The sequence below is a fragment of the Corvus kubaryi genome, unplaced genomic scaffold (genome assembly GCF_017639235.1).
Source record: "Corvus kubaryi isolate FWS band 111438036 unplaced genomic scaffold, C.kubaryi_AGA036_p1.0 37398, whole genome shotgun sequence".
NCBI classification, from domain to species: Eukaryota; Metazoa; Chordata; class Aves; order Passeriformes; family Corvidae; genus Corvus; species Corvus kubaryi.
Genome location: NW_024581137.1, coordinates 55,339,211 through 55,357,137, shown reverse-complemented (window position 1 = coordinate 55,357,137; position 17,927 = coordinate 55,339,211). Strand labels below are relative to the sequence as shown.

At 45.8% G+C, this 17,927-nt stretch overlaps 1 protein-coding gene across 1 annotated transcript in view; it reads left to right on the top strand.

The window, feature by feature from the left end:
* Positions 1-411: 411 nt before the first annotated feature.
* The window catches only part of CRHR2 (corticotropin releasing hormone receptor 2), a 142,232-nt gene continuing 124,716 nt past the window's right edge, over positions 412-17,927 (top strand). Inside the window, exons 1-2 of the mRNA XM_042043450.1 lie at positions 412-861; positions 13,714-13,807. Coding sequence (XP_041899384.1) covers positions 796-861; positions 13,714-13,807 — 160 coding nt within the window. The 5' untranslated portion in view covers positions 412-795. The remainder of the gene's footprint in view (positions 862-13,713; positions 13,808-17,927) is intronic.

The window sequence follows — 17,927 nt, the reverse complement described above, 5'->3', positions numbered from 1 at the left end:
CTGCTCAAGCAAAGAGTTGCTCTCCATCTTTTCATAAAACACCTCTAACGCACTGTGCGCACAATGCAGGTTGTACCTGGGCAGTGGGGGAAGCCTGTTGCTCCTGAAAGTTTAAGGGCAATGGAGTTAACATTTTACCTAATTCCTGACAGGATGGGGTGTTGGTGAAGGGATTATTAATGCTCCTGGGGGGCTGTGTGGGGGGGTGTGTGTGCATTGCACCTAATTTTGGACAATGATCCCCACTGCACCCAGAGCCTGGGCAGGGAGAATCCTCTTGTTCCTGGAAACTTTGGAGGCAGTGGAATTTCCAGTACATGGGAGGGTGGAGAAGGATCCCCGTTATTTCTGGAAGCTGGTGTGGAAGGCATCCCCATTGCTTGGGGAAGAGGGATCTCCATCACTCTCAGTGCTCGGGGAGGGGGCTCCCCATCGCTCCTGGACGAGTGCGGGCGGTGCGGTCCCGCTTCCACGCAGCTCCCGATGGAGGGGGGAATCCCTCTTGCGCTCGGCGCAGGGAGAGAGGAGGGTCCCCCTCGCTGCTGGCGGCTGTGAGGGTCGCGCTCCCCCGGGGGCCCCCCGCCGCCTCCATCCCCGAGGCATCCTGGGCGGAGGGCGGGCTCGGCTCCCCCTTCTCCCTCCCTCCCTGCCGGGGGTTTGCCCTGGGACGCGCCGGCGGCGCCGGGCTCGGCTCCGGGACGGCGGGCAGGGGTCAAGGGCAGCAGGCGGGGGGCGATGCCGGCGCCGGGGCAGCGCCGAGGGTCCGGCTGAGCCCTGGGCACCCCCCGAGCCCTCATGGCGGGGCGGGCGCCTCAGCGCAGCCTCCCCGCGGCAGCGGCCGCCGCGCTCCTGCTCCTGCCCGTAAGTGCCGGGGACGGGGCGGGGGGTGCGGGACCGGGACAGGGACAGGGACAGGGAGGGAGCGGGGGGGAAGCCCCAGGACCGCGGGGAGCACAGCGGGGCTGCCCCGGGCGCTCCGGGCTCCGTGCGGGGAGCGTGCCCCGCGCCCTCGCAGGTGCGGCCCCAGGCTCTGGGACGCCCCGGGCGGGCGGCACCGCTCCCGGCCAGGTGCTGCCCGGTGCTCGGGGATCTGTCCCCGCGGCCCTTTCCTGCTCCATCACTGGTGCTGTCAGAGACACCCTCTGCCCGCTCGCCTCTGGGTCCCCGCGCAGCTCCTGGGCTTAAGCACAGCCGTTCATAGTGTCCCCTGCCCTGTGAAACAGCCACCTTTCCTTGCCAAAGAGGTCCCAGCACAGGGACCGCACTGGGGTGGCAGCTCCTTGCCCCAGCGGGAAGGGGTTTTCCCTTCATCTCCCCGCTCCCTGCCGGTGCCCGGTACCCCCGGGCTCTGTCCCGGTGCCTCTCCTCGCACCATGTGCTCCAGCAGCGATCAGCAGTCAGGGGTGGCGAAGGGCAGGGCTCAGCCCACGCATCCAGCCAAGCATTTGCTCCGAGTTCCTCCGGAGTGAAACGTGCAGGGAGCTTTTCCGCGTGGTTCTTCTCCATTCACTAGCATCCCCCTGGGTGATGCTGGGATGAGGTGGAGATCAGGTTGGCCTCTGTCGGACTGGACTTCAAAAAGCTTTCCCAGTGCTTTTTAGTGGCTTGTTTGTTTTGAGCGACGGTTTCAAGTGTGGTTAAGTCAGACTTGAAAAGAAAACGTGAGAGGTTAAGCAGGAGTAGTAGCATTGATCCAGTGCAGAATTTGTAAAGGTTGTTCCCACAGCTTTAAAAAAGTGGCAGTGGCCCTTCTGAACTGCAGTGTAATTGGTCTATCTTTAACATTTCCTCAGATAAATAAAGAAAATCTGTTCTATTTCCTTAAGCTCCATCTATTTTGGTGTGGTTTGGGTTTTGTTTGTTTCTGGGGGTTTATTTGTTTGTTTTGGGGATTTGTTTGGTTTTTTTTTCTAATTTACAAAGAAAGAGAAAAGCCAGGTCAACATCAGGCTTCAGAGAGAAGCAACAATTTAAACTCTTTTTTGCAGTAGCTTTCTTAGAAGTGAGAGAATACTTTCTCACCTCTGCCAATGTCTTTTTTTAATCCCCAGAAAAAGAGAGAGATCAGTACACATGGGATCACAGTGGCATGGGTCTACACACTTACTGTTTTCAACCCCAAGCCACTTCTTCTTAATCTTTGTTTCTTAGTCCCTTTTCTCTTCCAGGCTGTGTTTTCCCATACTGATTTATTTTGGTCCATAAAAATATCTCAGTTTGTCTTTAGAGTGTGGGACTTACCAGTGTGGTTATCAAAAGTACTCAGGTACCAAATATTTAGTCAGACTAATTCTTTCTTAATGAACCAAAAATTATCATGTGCTTCCTCAGTGGATATAATCTATGGATTTTCCAGGTTTCAGGTTCTGCTGCAACTTTGCGTTTGAATTAATTCTGCAAATTTTGGTAGGTGTGTCACTGCTTTAAAAACAAAACTGCCTCAAAAGAAAGGGGATAAAAAGGTAGATTAAGGATCAAAATGCGAAATTTCCGTCAAGTGTGTTTAGTCCAAGAAATGTGAACTCTGAGTGTGTTCTGTGTGTTTTTATAGAGGAGCTTGTTTGGCTGGAACATGCTGGTCTCTGGTAGGGGCTCGTGTACACCTGTGTGGGAAATAACATTTTGAATCTTCAGCCTCAGGACAGCTCTGGTTGCTCCAGCTGTAGCAGAAGCTTTCATTGCTCCTTTGGGGAGTGTTTTAGTCCCTGAATGTTGTCAGTAAATCTGGATCTCTGCTTTACAGCTGGAGGAAACCTTGCACCAAGAAGCTTAAGAGCAGTGTTTTAAAACTTTGGCTCAAAGCCAAAGCTCTTAAGTTCTTGTTTAACTTGAGAACACTCGAAAGTGGACTCAAAGTCAGTGACTTTATTCACATTTGTGGATTTGAGGAAAGGAATAGCTGCTTGTGGGAGCAGGCCCTTACCCAATGAAGGGAGTTTTAAGTTCTCACAGCAGCCGAGCAATTGTGTTTTATGGGAGCTGCAGGTTTGCAACGCCCACGAGATGAGGCAATTTTCTGGTACAGAATTAGATCTGCCACATGAAAATGCTGGTGCAAATGACCTGACAGATTTCACAAGGCTGGTCAGCAAAAGGGTGAAGACTTTCACTGAGATTTATGTTCTCTTAAGGCGGTTCTGGACGTATGATACACTTGAAAACACATCTAACAGAATGTGGGTAACAAAAAACAAACCATAAAACCAAGGCAGATGAATCTTATGACATTTTTATATAAAGTCCTTGCTAAGTTCATGTAATTTGGAGAGGGGGGATTATTCATCAAACCCAAAAGCAAAGCCTGCTATAATTTATTTGTTCTCCTGGAGCTGTTAAAAGAGCCAGGGCAGTGTGAGTGTATCAGGCAGTGATGACAAGTTAAATAGTGTTCCTGGTCTGAGGCTGCCAAAATTCAGCCCTATTGTGAATTAATGCAGCATAAACATCTCATCAGGAGAAGCCTTTCCTGGGGCAGTACTTTGTCAGGGTCTCTCTAGTCTGTAACCATCCCATGGCACTTACTGGATGTTGGAGGGAGGTGGCTGTGTGCTGGTGTTGGCTGGCTGTAGTTTTGCCATAAAACGTTTCAGTGATGATGTTCATCGCTGCCCTTAGCCAGCAAGAAAGCAGCTTTAGCTTTTGTGCATATAAGGCATCTGCTTACATATCATTATCCTGTCAAGAGCAGAGGAAAAGTCATGATTAAATCCTCTCAACTCTCTGACCCTCATATTCCAAACCAGAGCGTGGTTGTGGAGGAAGAGAGAGCAGGGATCTCTCTGCAGGCTGCCCATTGTCAGGTGCAGAATTTTAATTTCAGCCTCACAGGTTCTAACTCCACTGGTACATCAGTATCTCCAGGAAAGCTCTCCAGCCTTCAGAAGAAATGCCAGAGAGTGACTCGTGCTCATGTGATTGAGCTCCTTCAGCTTCTAAAACAGGGAGATGCTGTGCAGGCTGTGCATGGAAAAGGTCCATGGTGCTCCCTAGCTCCCAGATCATTCCCAGGAACTGTTTGAGATACCACCAGATTGCTTGGGGCAGAAATGTGGCCAGGAGCCATTCTAAAAATTTAACAGTAGAAATGATTAAGGACTTAAACCAGGCCTTTGCACTGCTTGATTTATTGGCTTAGATGGAGAGTGCTGTGCTGCCATTGCTCAAGGTTCACTGTGAGTGCCCCAGGGAGGGATTTTCCTCTAAGGCCAACTCTTCATTGCTTTCAATTTGGTTATCAGCTCTCTTTGTGTCAGGGATCACTGCAAGTTCCTGCTGCTGATGTCCTGCTCTGAGAGATTCACCAGGAGAAATACAGGGTAGTGGATGATATGGACTTTTTAAGGAAGCATTTTTCTGTTTTCTTTTTATTTTCATTTTGCCCCATATATTAGTAAGCCAAATATTTTAAAAATACTGTATTAGAACAAACATTTGCACATTTCTAGGTTCTTTTAATAGTTCTGCAGATCTTATTTTTTGGGGAGAGGGGGAGGTGAGGAAATGTGGGTGGCAACAACAGGCTGCACATGCTGCTGAATCTGTTCTTTTTTAGTTTATATCACTTTCAGGTTTTGCAGCACTGTGAACCCAGGAAGGAGATTTGGGGGAAAGGTGATTTACTCCAGATTAAAAGTTTATCCAGGAGATGACTTTTTTTCAGGAATTTTCTTTTCCACACCATATCTATAAATTGCAACAGATCATGTCCATATCCTTCATTCTTTTAATTTAGAGCACTTTTAATCCCAAATGAAGTCTGCTCTTCCCTTAAGTGCAAACATTAATTGTTGGATGTAAAGCTGGAGCTGTCCAGCGAGCCACTGGCACCTCCCTGCCTCCTGTGGATACTCAGTGACCTGTGTTAAGGCGTTGCAAAAACATTGTCTTTGCCTCCTTATCTTTCTATTCATGACAACTAAATACTTTGTGATGGTTTCCTTTATTAAACTATTTCTTTACACAGAATTACGGTTTTTTTACTGCTGATAATTCTTTTAATCTTAACATCTTTGAAAATAGCTGTATTTAAGTTGGCAAGTGTGGGGTAAAATGTTTTCATTTTCTACTCTGAGGAGTTGGATAAATTTGGCTGTGATCCTTGTTACAAGAGAAGACAAATAGAAAGTAGATGAGTCAACTGACAGAACTGTCCTTCAGGTGACTGCTTGGATCTCATCAGTCACATCCAAATACGTGAAAATTTCATTTCCAGTTTGTGGTGCCAGCATGAGGATATTTGTTACCATGTGCTGTGGTAAGCACTGCTCAGTTCTCTGGCCCTGGGGTCACCTGGGTTGGCTCTCACAAGCAGATGTTCTGCTGGATCTTCTCGAAGCCTGGTCCATTTGGAAAGGGCTGTGGAAGGGACAGAGAAAACCACTTCTCAGAGATGGATTTCAACATCCTGTCCTGACTTCTGGCTCACAAGTCCCTCATTGCTGTGCAGGAGAGCCCACATTGAGAGTCAGGTGCTGGGAGTGTGCTGCTCCTTCCCCAGACTGGCAAGCTCTGTTGGGGAGCCCAATGGGTGGAGAACTTGGAATCTGCCTTTCCAAACATCCCTGAAGCCTCATGTGCTTGCACAGAAACTCAGCATGTTTTCATTAAATAAGAAAGAAAATCCATTTGATAATTCAAGAGCTGAAAAGTACTTCTTCCACGGAGCTGTAAGAAAATGAAAGTAATTAAATGAAGCCAATTAAAGCTCTATAAACTTTTGAATAACGCTGGCTGAGTAACTGTCCACTCTGGGCTGTGTATGCCGGGAAAGTAAATAGTGAGTAATGCAGCTGGAGATTAAAATACTTTAGCTGTCCTCACTGCAATGCTAAACCCTTGCCCTGGTAATAGCAGCTGAAGTGCCAGAGGACTGGAGAGGAGCCGCTTGCCTCCCAGGGCTGTGGGATCATCCCTGTTGCTGTTCCCCCGGTCTCTGGGATGTGGGACTTGCTCAGTGCTGGTATCTCTCCACTGACATAGTTTGGGAAGTTCTGTCCTCTGCCTGGGGTGGCTTTTCCAGCACAAAGGAAGGAGGAAAGGAGGCAAAAGGGAAGGAAAGGAAGTGTGCTGATGATGGGCCTGGACAGGTTTCCTGTGGGGCTGCCAGCCAGGCTCTGCTCGCTGAGGTATCGATTCCCTTTGAGTGGCAGGAGCAGATCCCAGGGCCCAGGCATGGCTTGGGTTTCAGGGGGCTGATGCCAGCAGAGGCTCCTGAGCCATGCCAGGGCTGTGCTGGGCAGTGTGGCCATCACAGCTCTTCCCTTGCTGCTTCCTCTCTCCAGTGCACAGGGCTGCTGAGAGCAGTCCTCCCACTGCTTGCTTGTTTTGTGGGCAAACATCCCTGCCAGGGACCAGGCTGCTCCTTCTGCTCTCAGCTGGCTCTTTCAAAGCAGAGAGGAAGCCCAGGGTGTCCCTCTGGCTGCTGAGAATGGTGTCTCAGAGCTCAGGAAAGAATTCTGACCAGGTGTGCTTCCAGTCAGATGCACTGAGCATCTTTCCTCATCCTGCCTCAAAACCCACCTGCTGGGAGATCAGCTGTTTAGTCCAGCTTGAACTTGAGACACCTTCCAAGGTGTGAGAATCCCCTACTTTATCAAAACAAGTGTGTTCATGAAGATTTTGAAGTCTTGCCAGGCTTGCAGTATTTCTTTCCTTCAGGCAGAAAAGAATACTCTATCTTTAAATACAGAAATAGTTTTAAAATGTCTTTTCGTAGTATTTGGTATAATATTTTAATTATGATTATGTGAATAGAGTCAATAATCTTAGAAACGTGAGTGAGAGCAACCCCAGAGCCTCTGGATTGCTGATTATTGTTCAAGATACAGTCTGTAAGCTGTTTACTACATTGCCAATGGGAAGGTTTGGGGAATAATTGTTATCTGTGATTCTTTTTGCCATAGGGACTATAGAATCAAGGCATGAAAAAATAATTTATGCTGGAAGGGATTGCCAGAAGTCTCTTGTCATCTTCTCAAAGCAGGGTTGATTCCGAAACCAAATCATTCTCCTCCAGTTAGGCTGTAAAAATCTGCAAAGATGGAGCTCTCACAGCATCTCTGAAATGTCTTTTTACAACTTCTCTTTTCCAGTGCTCCGTCGTTGTCATGGTGCATAATTTTTTCTTTATGTTCTGTGAGGTTTTCCCTCACTTCAGCTTGTGAATGATGCCTGTCTTGTTGCTCTGCTGTCAGCTCCTGGGAGGAATCTGACTCCTCGGAGAAGAGTCTGTGAATCCCCTTCACATAGTGAAAGATAATTCCAGACCTGGAGTTGAATTTCACTGTGATACTTGGTTTTCAAATCTAAAGGTGGGCTCCAGACCAAGAATTAGGAGTTTAAGGAAAGATGGAGAGAAAGTTCACTGCTGATATCCAGTGCCACCTCACTGGCTCATTTTTAAATCACTGTCAGGAAATCTTGGGTCAGAGGAACATTTTGTGGAGGATACAGAGGTACCACTGTTGGCATTCCATGGAAAGCTGAGCAGATATCATTAGCTCATAAAGTCTTGATCCAGATGGGTTTTTTACCTTTTTCGGGTGGCAAAGACCTGACAAGCAAAGATCAGGAGCTCAGATTTGTTGAGCTGCAGCTGGGAGAGCCTGTGAAGGGCATCCTTGGACATGTAGTGGCAGTGGTGACAGTGGATGGGTGAATGATCCTTGCAGAGGCTCTGCATGTAGGTAGGAATTAAATGAGGTACTGGCATTCGCTTGGGTAAAAATGGCTTTTAAACTTGAGCTGGTCTGGATTCCTTGAGTGTTTTGTCTCCAGTGCATGAGTTATCTCATCCTGAAGTACATGTTTAAAGCACAAGTGATGGATTGTTCCTTGGCAGTGCTTCCCTCTTCCACTGAGCATTAGGGAGCCTGAAGCAAGGCCTGCTGGAATAGGGGGGTGAGGTGAATCGTATTTGAGCTGCTGAGAGGATTCATGGGAATGGGAATTGGGTGGGAAAAAATTACTCACAGGTTTGGTGTGCAGACCTAAGGAGAGGGCAGACATGGAGGCAGGAGCACTGTGAGGGGCTTGCTCCCCTTCCAGACTCTGAATATGATACCCACAGGTGTGGGGAATGAACAACGAAACCTTTCAAGGATGTGAAATTGAAAAGTCCTTCTGTTAAACAATTTTATTTAAAAAGAGCTGCAGCTTATCATTCAGATGCTGTTATGATCATTTTTATAACACCTCAGGTTGCTTTGGAAGGGCTTGGAGTCCTGGTTGGACAAATCCAGCACATGGGTGGCCTTAAACAGGTTTGGTTTGTATCTTGTGACTCAGAAAATCCCTCAGCACCTGCGTGGCTTTCAGTGGATGAAGAACCTCCCCTGTAAAAGCTTCTCCAGCAGAGAATGTAGGCAGTGCTCACTGAAGGCAGATCTCCAAGTTTCAAAGACAACACTGAAGTTCAGTGGTGGGCTCAGTGTAGCAGATGCTCGAGGGTTTTTTAATTTATTTTTGCATAAAGATTGATTTAATTTCATGCCTTAGAACCGAGTATGTGTTTAGTTGCTTTTTGCTTTATTGAACTGGGGTCCTAATTCCCATTCCATGCAGACTTTTAGTCTCTTTTTCCAGACTTGCTGGAAGAGCTGCAGAATACATCTGGCCTCTAAGATCGTGGAGCAGTGTCTCCTGGAGCATTTGGTGTTCTCTAACAAGTAGCAATGTTTTATGTGGCCACTTGGATTAACTGAGAGGGAGTTTAAAGAGCTGAAGGATGACTTGAAAAGGAGCCTGTTTTTCTTGAGCTGTGCTCAGAGTCTTTCCCTCTACTGTAACCTTAGCTGGCTCAGGTTTCAGGTTGCAGGCTCCTGTGAAAACTTGTATTTAGACTTTCTATCCCAAATGGAAATTATTTTTATGGTGAAGCAGAGCCAGCCAGTTGTACACTGCCAAATGCTGCTGCACGAGCGATTTTAAGTTACTGGGTTGAGAAAGGCCAAAAGCATCTTGATGCACAGGGCTGACCTTTTTGGGTCTCTGAAAAGCAAAGTATTTCCAACACACAGGCCCTCTTAGTACTGTTCCTTAATAAGCATCTCTTTCACATGCATCTTGTGGATGCAGTAACCTCATGGCAGTGGATATAAATCCATCCTGGCCACTGTAAAGATGACCTTCCCCTCCTCTCCTGTGCTAATCTCTGTTTTTCTCCTGAAGTAGCAGCTTTCACTCTTCTGATTGCTCATATTCCTTCAGGTGATCAGTAGTCTGCAAATATTCCAGATCTCCTTGTTCTCTCCCATGTGTTGCCATCTCTTAGAAGGAATGAGCTGCTCACATGAATGCTGGCATTTGTTACAAGAGCATTCCAAGGAATATCTGATGGTTTTTTCTCCCAAAGCATCTGTTTCCCCACACCAGTGATGTAGAACTTGCCAGATGCCCACCTGCCCTGGAAACTCCTCAGCTGTGTTCAGAGTATGGATTTTGTCAAGGAAGTGTGGGATTCTCTTTGATTTTGCTGCGTTGAACTCTTTTACTAATTACAATTTCATTGTGAAGTTAGAACCTTGTGTTTCCCAAAAATGAGCTTCTGTGGACACAAACTAAGAATTTTTGGGCCACTGCTCTGAGCATGTCCATCCCAGAAGCTGGGGTGAGAACTCAATCCCATTGTGGACATGGAGTTAATTTATTTGCATTGCCTAATTGAAGAGCTAAAAATTAAGTGCAGGTTTCCCTTTTCTCTCTCTCTTTTTTCTCTCTCTTTTTTTTCTTTCTTTCCCCTGAGTTCTGGGGCAAAACTACTAAGCAGCAGCTTTTTTGTGTGCTGAAGACAGTTCTGCTGCAATTTTGATGCCAAAACGAGGTAGCATTTGCAGCCTCAGATATTTTAAAGAGACCCATGGGAAAAGCTGAAGCAGGAGTCTTAAGAGCAGTGGAGCTTCCCAGAGATGAAGGGTAGGAAGAAGCATCCTCGTGACATGATCCATGCCAGTGCCAGAGGTGGTTTCTCAGGAGTGGAAAATGCTTTGGCTTTGTAGAGAACACAGTGGATAGTTCAGGCTGAGACTTCATTCTTGTGTGGCAAAGACATGAGACGGACCCTTCTCTTGTCAGCTGTGGAGTGAGCACATTTTTTGGTTGATAACTCCCAAATTTTTCCATGTTGGAAGGTCACTTCATCTTGCTCAGTAAAAGAAAGAGCGCAGATGATTTTATAAGATGGTGATGTCCTTGTGTCTTCTTTAGCCGTCATCTAAAGGAATGTTGGAATGTTTTTACCTCTCCTTTTGCGTGTAGTGTCTAAGGAAAACTTAGGAAGGATTCTTGTCCTTACAGTGGGCATGACACAGCTGACGCAGTCAATGGAGGTTATTCCAATGTAAGGATTTAAAGTACTCCAGATGAACTGCATCTGGAAAATTCCTGCTTCTCTTCCTGAATTCCAAAGGAATCAGTGATCAGCTCAGCTGCTGCTCTCTCTGTTCTGAAGTCTGAGCTATTCAACACAAATCCCACTGCTTTTCTGGGAGCGGCTTTCTGATGAGATGCTGTTGTACATGGGATGGATTTCTCTGGGACATCGGGAGTACTAGGAACTACATTTTTTAAGAGTTTTTGCTCTGTTGCTTTGAGGCTGTGTCAGATGTCAGCATCTCGCAGCATGCCACCAGCAGATGTTTGACAGGGAGGCCTAAGAACTGGCTTTTATTAGACCACTGGAATATGGCATCTGGGAATTCTTGTGTGGGAATGGGAAAGGGGAGTGTGTGCATCTGTCCGTGTTGGGCAGCACTCACTGCCTCCAAACTCACCTCCACCTTGGCAAGGGGTGTTCTGCTGTGGTGGGTCAGCCTTTTCCACTTCAGCCCTTCTCTTCAGCTTTCACTCCTGATCTCTTCTCCCACTCTCCTCCTACCTACTGTGAGATATTTTAACTTAGCAAATGCTCCATTGTGTTTCAGTGGTAGCCCCATGCCTGTATTGGCATTTTTGGATCCCATCCTTAGCTTTGAGGGCTGGTTTCTATTCCTGTAGCCATTTCTTCCATGTTTGAGAGGAGAAAACAACCTCTCCCATGCAGGTGAATTTTAAAGCACCAGTGTTCATTTGGTTTTATATTTCTATATTGCTACATAGTGGAACTCAGTATTTCAAACCAGGACTCTTTGTTAATTGTTCTTAAAACTTACAAATCCTCTCTAACGTGGATGAAATAACCTCAAATTCTGGTGGGAACTGAGAGTGGGCAACATTTGTGTCTCGTAATTGATGTCCTCTGACAGAGATGAAGATCTTCCATGAATTAATGAAGAGCCGTGACCATGTCCAAGGGGAAAGGTCCAACAAAATGCCCATGAGAGAGGCAGACAGTGATGCACCAGAGTAATTCATCCACTCCTTTTCCCGAAGTCCTCTCAGATGTGAATGGGCAGTTGACCAAAGGCTCTGTACTGTTTTCTGAAGACTCAGATCTGGCCTGCTCTTAGTTGGTGTCCCTGCTTTGGAAAGGAAAGGATTCATTTCCACCTCAGTCTTTGGCTCAGCACATTAGTTTTATTTGTTCATAAATGTCCACAGTGGCTCAGAGGAATTAAGTTGGACATTTCTGTGCATGATTTAGGTAAATTTGCAGGACAACAAAGAACTGATTTGGCGGTCAGAGGTCATGGAATAGCTTTTTTTTAAAAGCAATGCAGTTTGAGTAAAGTAGTGCATTAGTAACCCAAAGTGATCATTTTAGTACTTCAAAATATAATTTCTGTGCTGTCACAGGCCCAATTATTTATCTTTACAATTCTGCATTACTGAAATGTTTCTCTTTTTCTGTTGTTGCTGTTTTTTATTATTGTAAGAGGGTTTTTTAGTCTTTTGGGGTTTATTTGCTTTAAATCCAACTGTTTTTTCAAAAGTTTCGCGCACAGCAAGGCTGTTGACTGTGGTTAGCGGGGAGAAAATGAAACCAAAAGTAACATAATATGTGGAAGGCACTTTTCCCCCTAGCCAAATTAACCTGAGCTGACCCTAAAGCAAATGTGACATTTAACCTTTCTTGTTCCTGCCCAAGCTGTGCTGAGCTTGACCTCTGTGCGTTCTTTCCCGTCATCTTGGTGGGGGGACAGCTGAACACGCAGCGTATTTACAGTACATGGGGAGGGCTCGAGTTTCTTCTTTGAAGTGAGGCAGTGCTTTGGCCTGGGAGGTGGCAGAGGGGTGAGGGATGGAGGGGAAGAAATGCCTCTGCTGTGTCAACTCACGTGACTGGGTCTGACATGAGACATGGCCACTGCAGAGCCTGGGTTTTGGGAGCTCTGTGCCTCAGGAGAGGGAATCTGTCCTGGCTGCACAACAGCCACCGCCTTTTTCTCCTTGACCTGACCATTCATGGAGGTTTTGATACGGGAGGCAGGAGTTTTGAGCCTCCCTGGAGGAGAAATAGCACCTTCGTGGTGTTTGTATGAAAAGAATAAAGTCTGAGAAAGGCTTTCTGTTTGTATTTCAACACTTCCTATTTTGTAAAATAGCAGCAAAGTGAGAAATAGGTAGAAAAAGGTGCTGTACAAAGAACAGTTGTTCTTTAGAGACCAACATTGCTGATGGGTTCTATTGTCATGAGCATTTACCCTCCTTTTTATTAAGTGACAGAGAATTCAGTGGCATGAAATGGGATCCTCAATCACTTAACACACCTTAAAGCACTGAAATGTAACATCAACATTCAAGGAGTAGGGTTGTTTCCCTGTGTAAAAGCTGCCTGAATTGTGTTGAAGTCATTCTGTGTAAATAGAAAGGCAAAGGCATTTTGTGTGTTACCATGGCTTTATATCCCCCCTCAGAAACAGTCAGGAAGATTTTGATTCATAGTTTGAAAATGGAATTTTCTGTCATTGATTTGTCACTCCTGAATTTTCCTGCCATGTTTCGTTCTGCCTTTCTTAAAGGGCTTTCCAAGAGCTCCACGCAGGATCCCAACTTGGCTCTGTATTTTGATGTACAGCTCTGTGGGCTTCTCTCCTCTGTCTGCAATGGGCACTTCAGTAGTTTCAGTTTGAGTGTGAAAATTAAAGTATCCCCATTGATTTTCAACTCTGTTTCCTAAAATTTACTTGGGGATTACTATTGTCTTGTACTGACTGCAGCTTTCTCTAAGTGCCCGTGTTGGCATTACTGCTCTTTCTCACTGTTATTTGCCCTCTGTGGAAGGCTCAGCCCTGAATGCTGAGGGTCAGGAACTTGTGTGTCTTTCACTGGCTAAAAAGAGCCACGGGACACCTTACAGGGGTGCCCAATTATCCTGTATTATTCCGTGGAAACACTCTTCCTCCAGCCCTCGGAACTGCCCTTTGCCAATTGCTATCTCTCTTGGATGTGCAAGGATCTTTAGCACCCAAGTGCCAATTAAAAGTTCACTGAATCAACATGTGATATTTAATGGGATGTGATTCAGTCCTGCTATTTCAGGCATCTACTTTTAGGTGAGACAAAGTGGATCCTGAGCTTTGTTAAAGGTATTCAGCAGCTCTCACAAGAAGAGATCCAGAATAGGTGGTTAATTTGTAGTTGCCTGCATTAGTCAGGTGAATTCCACCTGGAGTTGAGCAAGTATAAACACAAACCTTCTATGTCAGGGGGTGTCTGTACCTGAATAAATAATGAATGGGAACTCTTCTGAGAGTGCTGGGGGTTGTTGTACTCGTGAATGAGAAAATCTGTTCTAGGTTGCTGCTTTACCTGCTTGGTTTCTTTCTGTTTATCCAGATAGTTCTGCACTGTGAATCCTCTGTGAACCTGCCCTTGTCTGTTCTGCTGGAAAAGTACTGCGAAGCTTTGTCAGCCCGCACCAATGTCACAGGTATTTATTCCTCCGTTTCTTGGTGGCTTCTCGTTACTGGAGGATCCATTTTCAAAGTGTCCTTGCTCCAGGAACATCTTTTCCTGCTGAGATAAACAGAGTGTCTCCAGCCTTGGCTTTTGCTTGGTGACAGTGTGCAGTGGTATGACAAGGACAGAGGACTTGGAAGTTTACACACCTAGAGAGAGCTTCAGGGGAACTAATGACAGCCTGCTCTCATAGTTTAATCTGTTGGATTTGCTGTATTTACTGACTGATATGATAGTTGAAGATTAGTACAGTTGACGTGTCTTATCCATTTATCCAGACCAGTTTTTAGAAGCAGGGCAAAGCACTTGACTCTTGGCTAAAATACACCAGCACAAAAGGGATTCTTTAAGAGATGTGAAACTGGATCCAGCTTTGCTTCAGAAGTGGAAGAAGCACACTCAGAGCCACTCCTCTTCAGCATTATTTGGGGGGTGTTTGCTGCAATGAGTGGTGCTTCTGGGGGAAAAATTAAATTTCTTCCCTTCCTCCTCATTTTTTTTCCCCTGGTGAATCTTCATGAAGGGAGGAGTTTAAAATATAATGCAGGTATTATCATTCAGGCAGTTCTCCAGCCCTGGGAAATGGCAAAGGAAACGAAGCTCAGGGAATTAAAAATCTTTCTGTAAAGTATGTCGGATCAAGGGTGTTTTAATCTGACTTTATCAATTCCTTAAGGACAGTAAGCTGATCTAGATATCAGACTGAAGTGTGAAAGTTGTGGTGCCTTAACTGCCTCTCAATTTGCATATAAATGGGTGTGTTGACCTGGATTATGAATCTGGCCCAAGCTCTGCCCCTTGTGCCATTGTGTTCCAGGGAGCAGCTCTGCCTCGTGTAGTAGATTTGTTTATATCAATTTCGTAACCATCTATTCCATTCTGAAGCTGGGAACAAAGGGAAGATAAATGAGGTTCTATACTTGGACCTTTCCTTTAGGTGTTCTTTGCCTTTTGAATGTGTTTGTAAATATTACCGTAAAACTTGCCATTTATTCATGAAGTGTTTTTCTTTGTGCAAAGCTTCTATTTTAGAAAAAAAAAAACAAACACAAAACAAATTTCACACCAGGCTGTCTTAGAAGTCAGCAAACAATTTCTTTTTCAGTTGTTGACAAAATATCATTTTCTGGGCTGTTTACATGATGCATGAACACAGGGCATCTTCTCCAGTGGAGTGTGGCTACTGGAACAGAATTTTAATGGGAAAAGGGAAGGCAGAAGCCACAGAAGCCTCTCTTCTATTCCACTATCGTTGTAAGGTATCACTGATAAGAGGTAAAGCAACACTCTGAAGTTGATTTTTATAGAGTCAGTCCAACCTGCAGCTTTTTTAGAACAAACCTTCCTAAGATACTTCAAAATCCTGTAAACCTGTACTGTGCTTTGAGAGTGGGTTTATACACATAATAAACCCCAAATATAGTAAACCCCAAATCTGCTTCATGGCCAGCCTCAGGCATAAGCATGAGGTGAACTTTGGGACATCCTAGGGACAAAAATTCACTTTTTTGCTTAGCACAGACCAATGTTCTTTTCTCAGTGTGGTGGATCACCAACAAGAACATGGTGATTCTAACCCTTACATGTTGGTTTTGTGCTCCATGAACGTTGGAACTTCCGAACAGTCTGGACTATTCAGCTATGAGCCTTCTCATTAAAAACGGAGGTCTGCAATATAATCATCACCTCTTCATGGTCAGTAAAGCTCTGGTTGGTACAGTTAAAGACCAAAGCACGATTTCATCCTAAATTAAAACCTAAAATGGAGAAGAAATTAAATGCTTTTTCTTTATTGAGATCCAAGGATAATGAGTTCCTGTGACTAAGTCTGCTCTTATATTTCAATGTCCCAAATGAGGTGAGCTGTGTTGCATCCCTCATTTTGAACCCTGGTAATGACAAGGTTGTGTCACACGGGGACATTGGTGTCATTCAGCAGCGTGGATGGAGAGAACCAGACCACAGAGCCTGCAGTGTCTGAGTCTTTGGCTGCTGTTCTTGGACACAGTGCAGATACCATATTTTAAAAGGGAAAAAAAAATCCGGAAAAGAAACCCAAGGAGAGCCATATTGAACAATTTTTATTTAGCTGGGAGAACAGTAAACATTAAGCTTTGTAATTCGTTATCTTCCCTGTTTCCTTTCCAGAAGATGCTGTTAATTAGTCCAATATGTTAATTTCCTCCTCTTATAATTACTAATTTCACCCCCCAAATATGTTCACACTAAGTATCCCAAACAGATGGCATAAAATGCTTTTGAGAATGTAATGCATGGGTAATTTCACAGAATGGCTGAGGGAATAACATTGTAAATTCATTCTGAAGCAATTTAAATCAAGAAATAATTTTTCAGAGTTGGAAGGCAGCATAACTCATTCTCTCTTTTGGGCACCATTTCCTTGAAAAATCCCTGGATGGCACCTTCCGGATTGCTTGGATTCAGTTCCTGAGCTTGATGGTGTTGTCGATGAGTGGCTTAGGTTGTTAAAGAATCACCATCAAGGCTACTAGCAGAAGTATATTCAGCCTGAATTTGTAAAAGTGGGAGTTAGCAAAGTTCAGCATCAAGGTCCACTCCATCACTTTTTACATGGATGAAACACACAAAGGAAAATCAAGTTAGGATTGAGATAGAATTATTTAAACAGAGATGAAAAATGCAAAAGGGTAAGAGGCACCCTGTCGCTGTTGGGGTGGTCATGACACACATGGACAGTGCCTCGGACAAAGTGCAAAAAGCCCTTTATTAAACAAAGCAGCCTCTTTTATACACCTTTTGTATGTTATCATTCGTGTTACAGAGTCACTGGCTGCTACACTACTACAATAGACTTACTGGCTACTGTTAACTAAAACATATAGTCATTGGCTACCATGGCATAAGTGTTCAAGCATTCAGGAAAATAACAGGTTGTTGGGGTTTTAGGAACTCTCCTGGATTTTGGGGTTTTTTTTTTCTGTTAAAGGAATTTTCCCCATACATGTTGCTAGGGGGACAAATGGCTGGGTACTTCAGAAAAACAAAAGAGCTGGCTACTCTTTTGTTTCACCTGGGTGTGTGGGCAGTCGGTCTCAGCATTTGGACAGAGAGGGAGGCTGCTTTCTTCGGCTGCTTGTCCTTCTGCTGGAGAAGCCCCGGGATCCCCAGCCCGCCTTCCCTGCCCCGCTGGGAGCCGGGCTGTGGCCGCCCTGCCCCGCTGTTGCTTCGAGCCTTCGCTGCGTTGTAGCCCTGCTCGCCCTGCCTGCCCAGACCTCCGGGGGGTTCCCCGTTTGGATACATTGCATCTGCCATCTGGGATTTGTGCTCGTCCCTGCTGTTCCAACCTGCCGTTCCAGCCTGCTGTTCCCGAGGGTCCGGCCGGACACCGGGATCGGCTGCCCAGGGGTTTGTGAAGCCTTTGTCCCATCCCTTCCCGGGATCCCAGGGCACCGGTGCCGCGTGCTCCCCGAGCTCGCTCCGGAGCGCCCCCTGCAGCCGCGGGGGAACCATCGCACCTGCCCTGCTCACCGGGAGCCGCCAGCGCCCCTGCCGGCTGCGAGCGGAACTGCACCCGAGGGGAAAGGGCCTGACAGCCGAGAAGGCTGGCACTGGGTTTGTGATTGTTTGCTGTTACTGCCATAGTTATTGCTGCTTGTTTGACTGGTTATACACATATAGATATATAATAGTAAAGAACTGTTATTCCTATTTTCCACATCTTTGCCTAAAAACCCCTTGATTTCAAAGTTATAATAACTCGGAGGGAAGGGGGTTGCATCTGCCATTCCAAGGGAGGCTTCTGCCTTCCTTAGCAGACACCTGTCTGTCAAACCAAGACACAGGTGCAGATATGTTGCTGATTTTCTCCTTCTGTTGTTTAACTTTCATGCTTCTGTTGATACTACATTCTCATGGGCAAAAGCTAACTGCTTTTATTTTCACGGGATTTTCTCACGAATAGAAGTTAACCATGTCCAAATTAGAGTCTGTGAAGCCTCCAGACCTGCTGTCAACAGCACCCTTCTGCTGAGTCACGAGGGTCAGAGTAGACCCCCTCTTGCTTGTTAAACTCTTGATAGGTCTTAGGTGCAGCTCAGTCCAATCTTAGT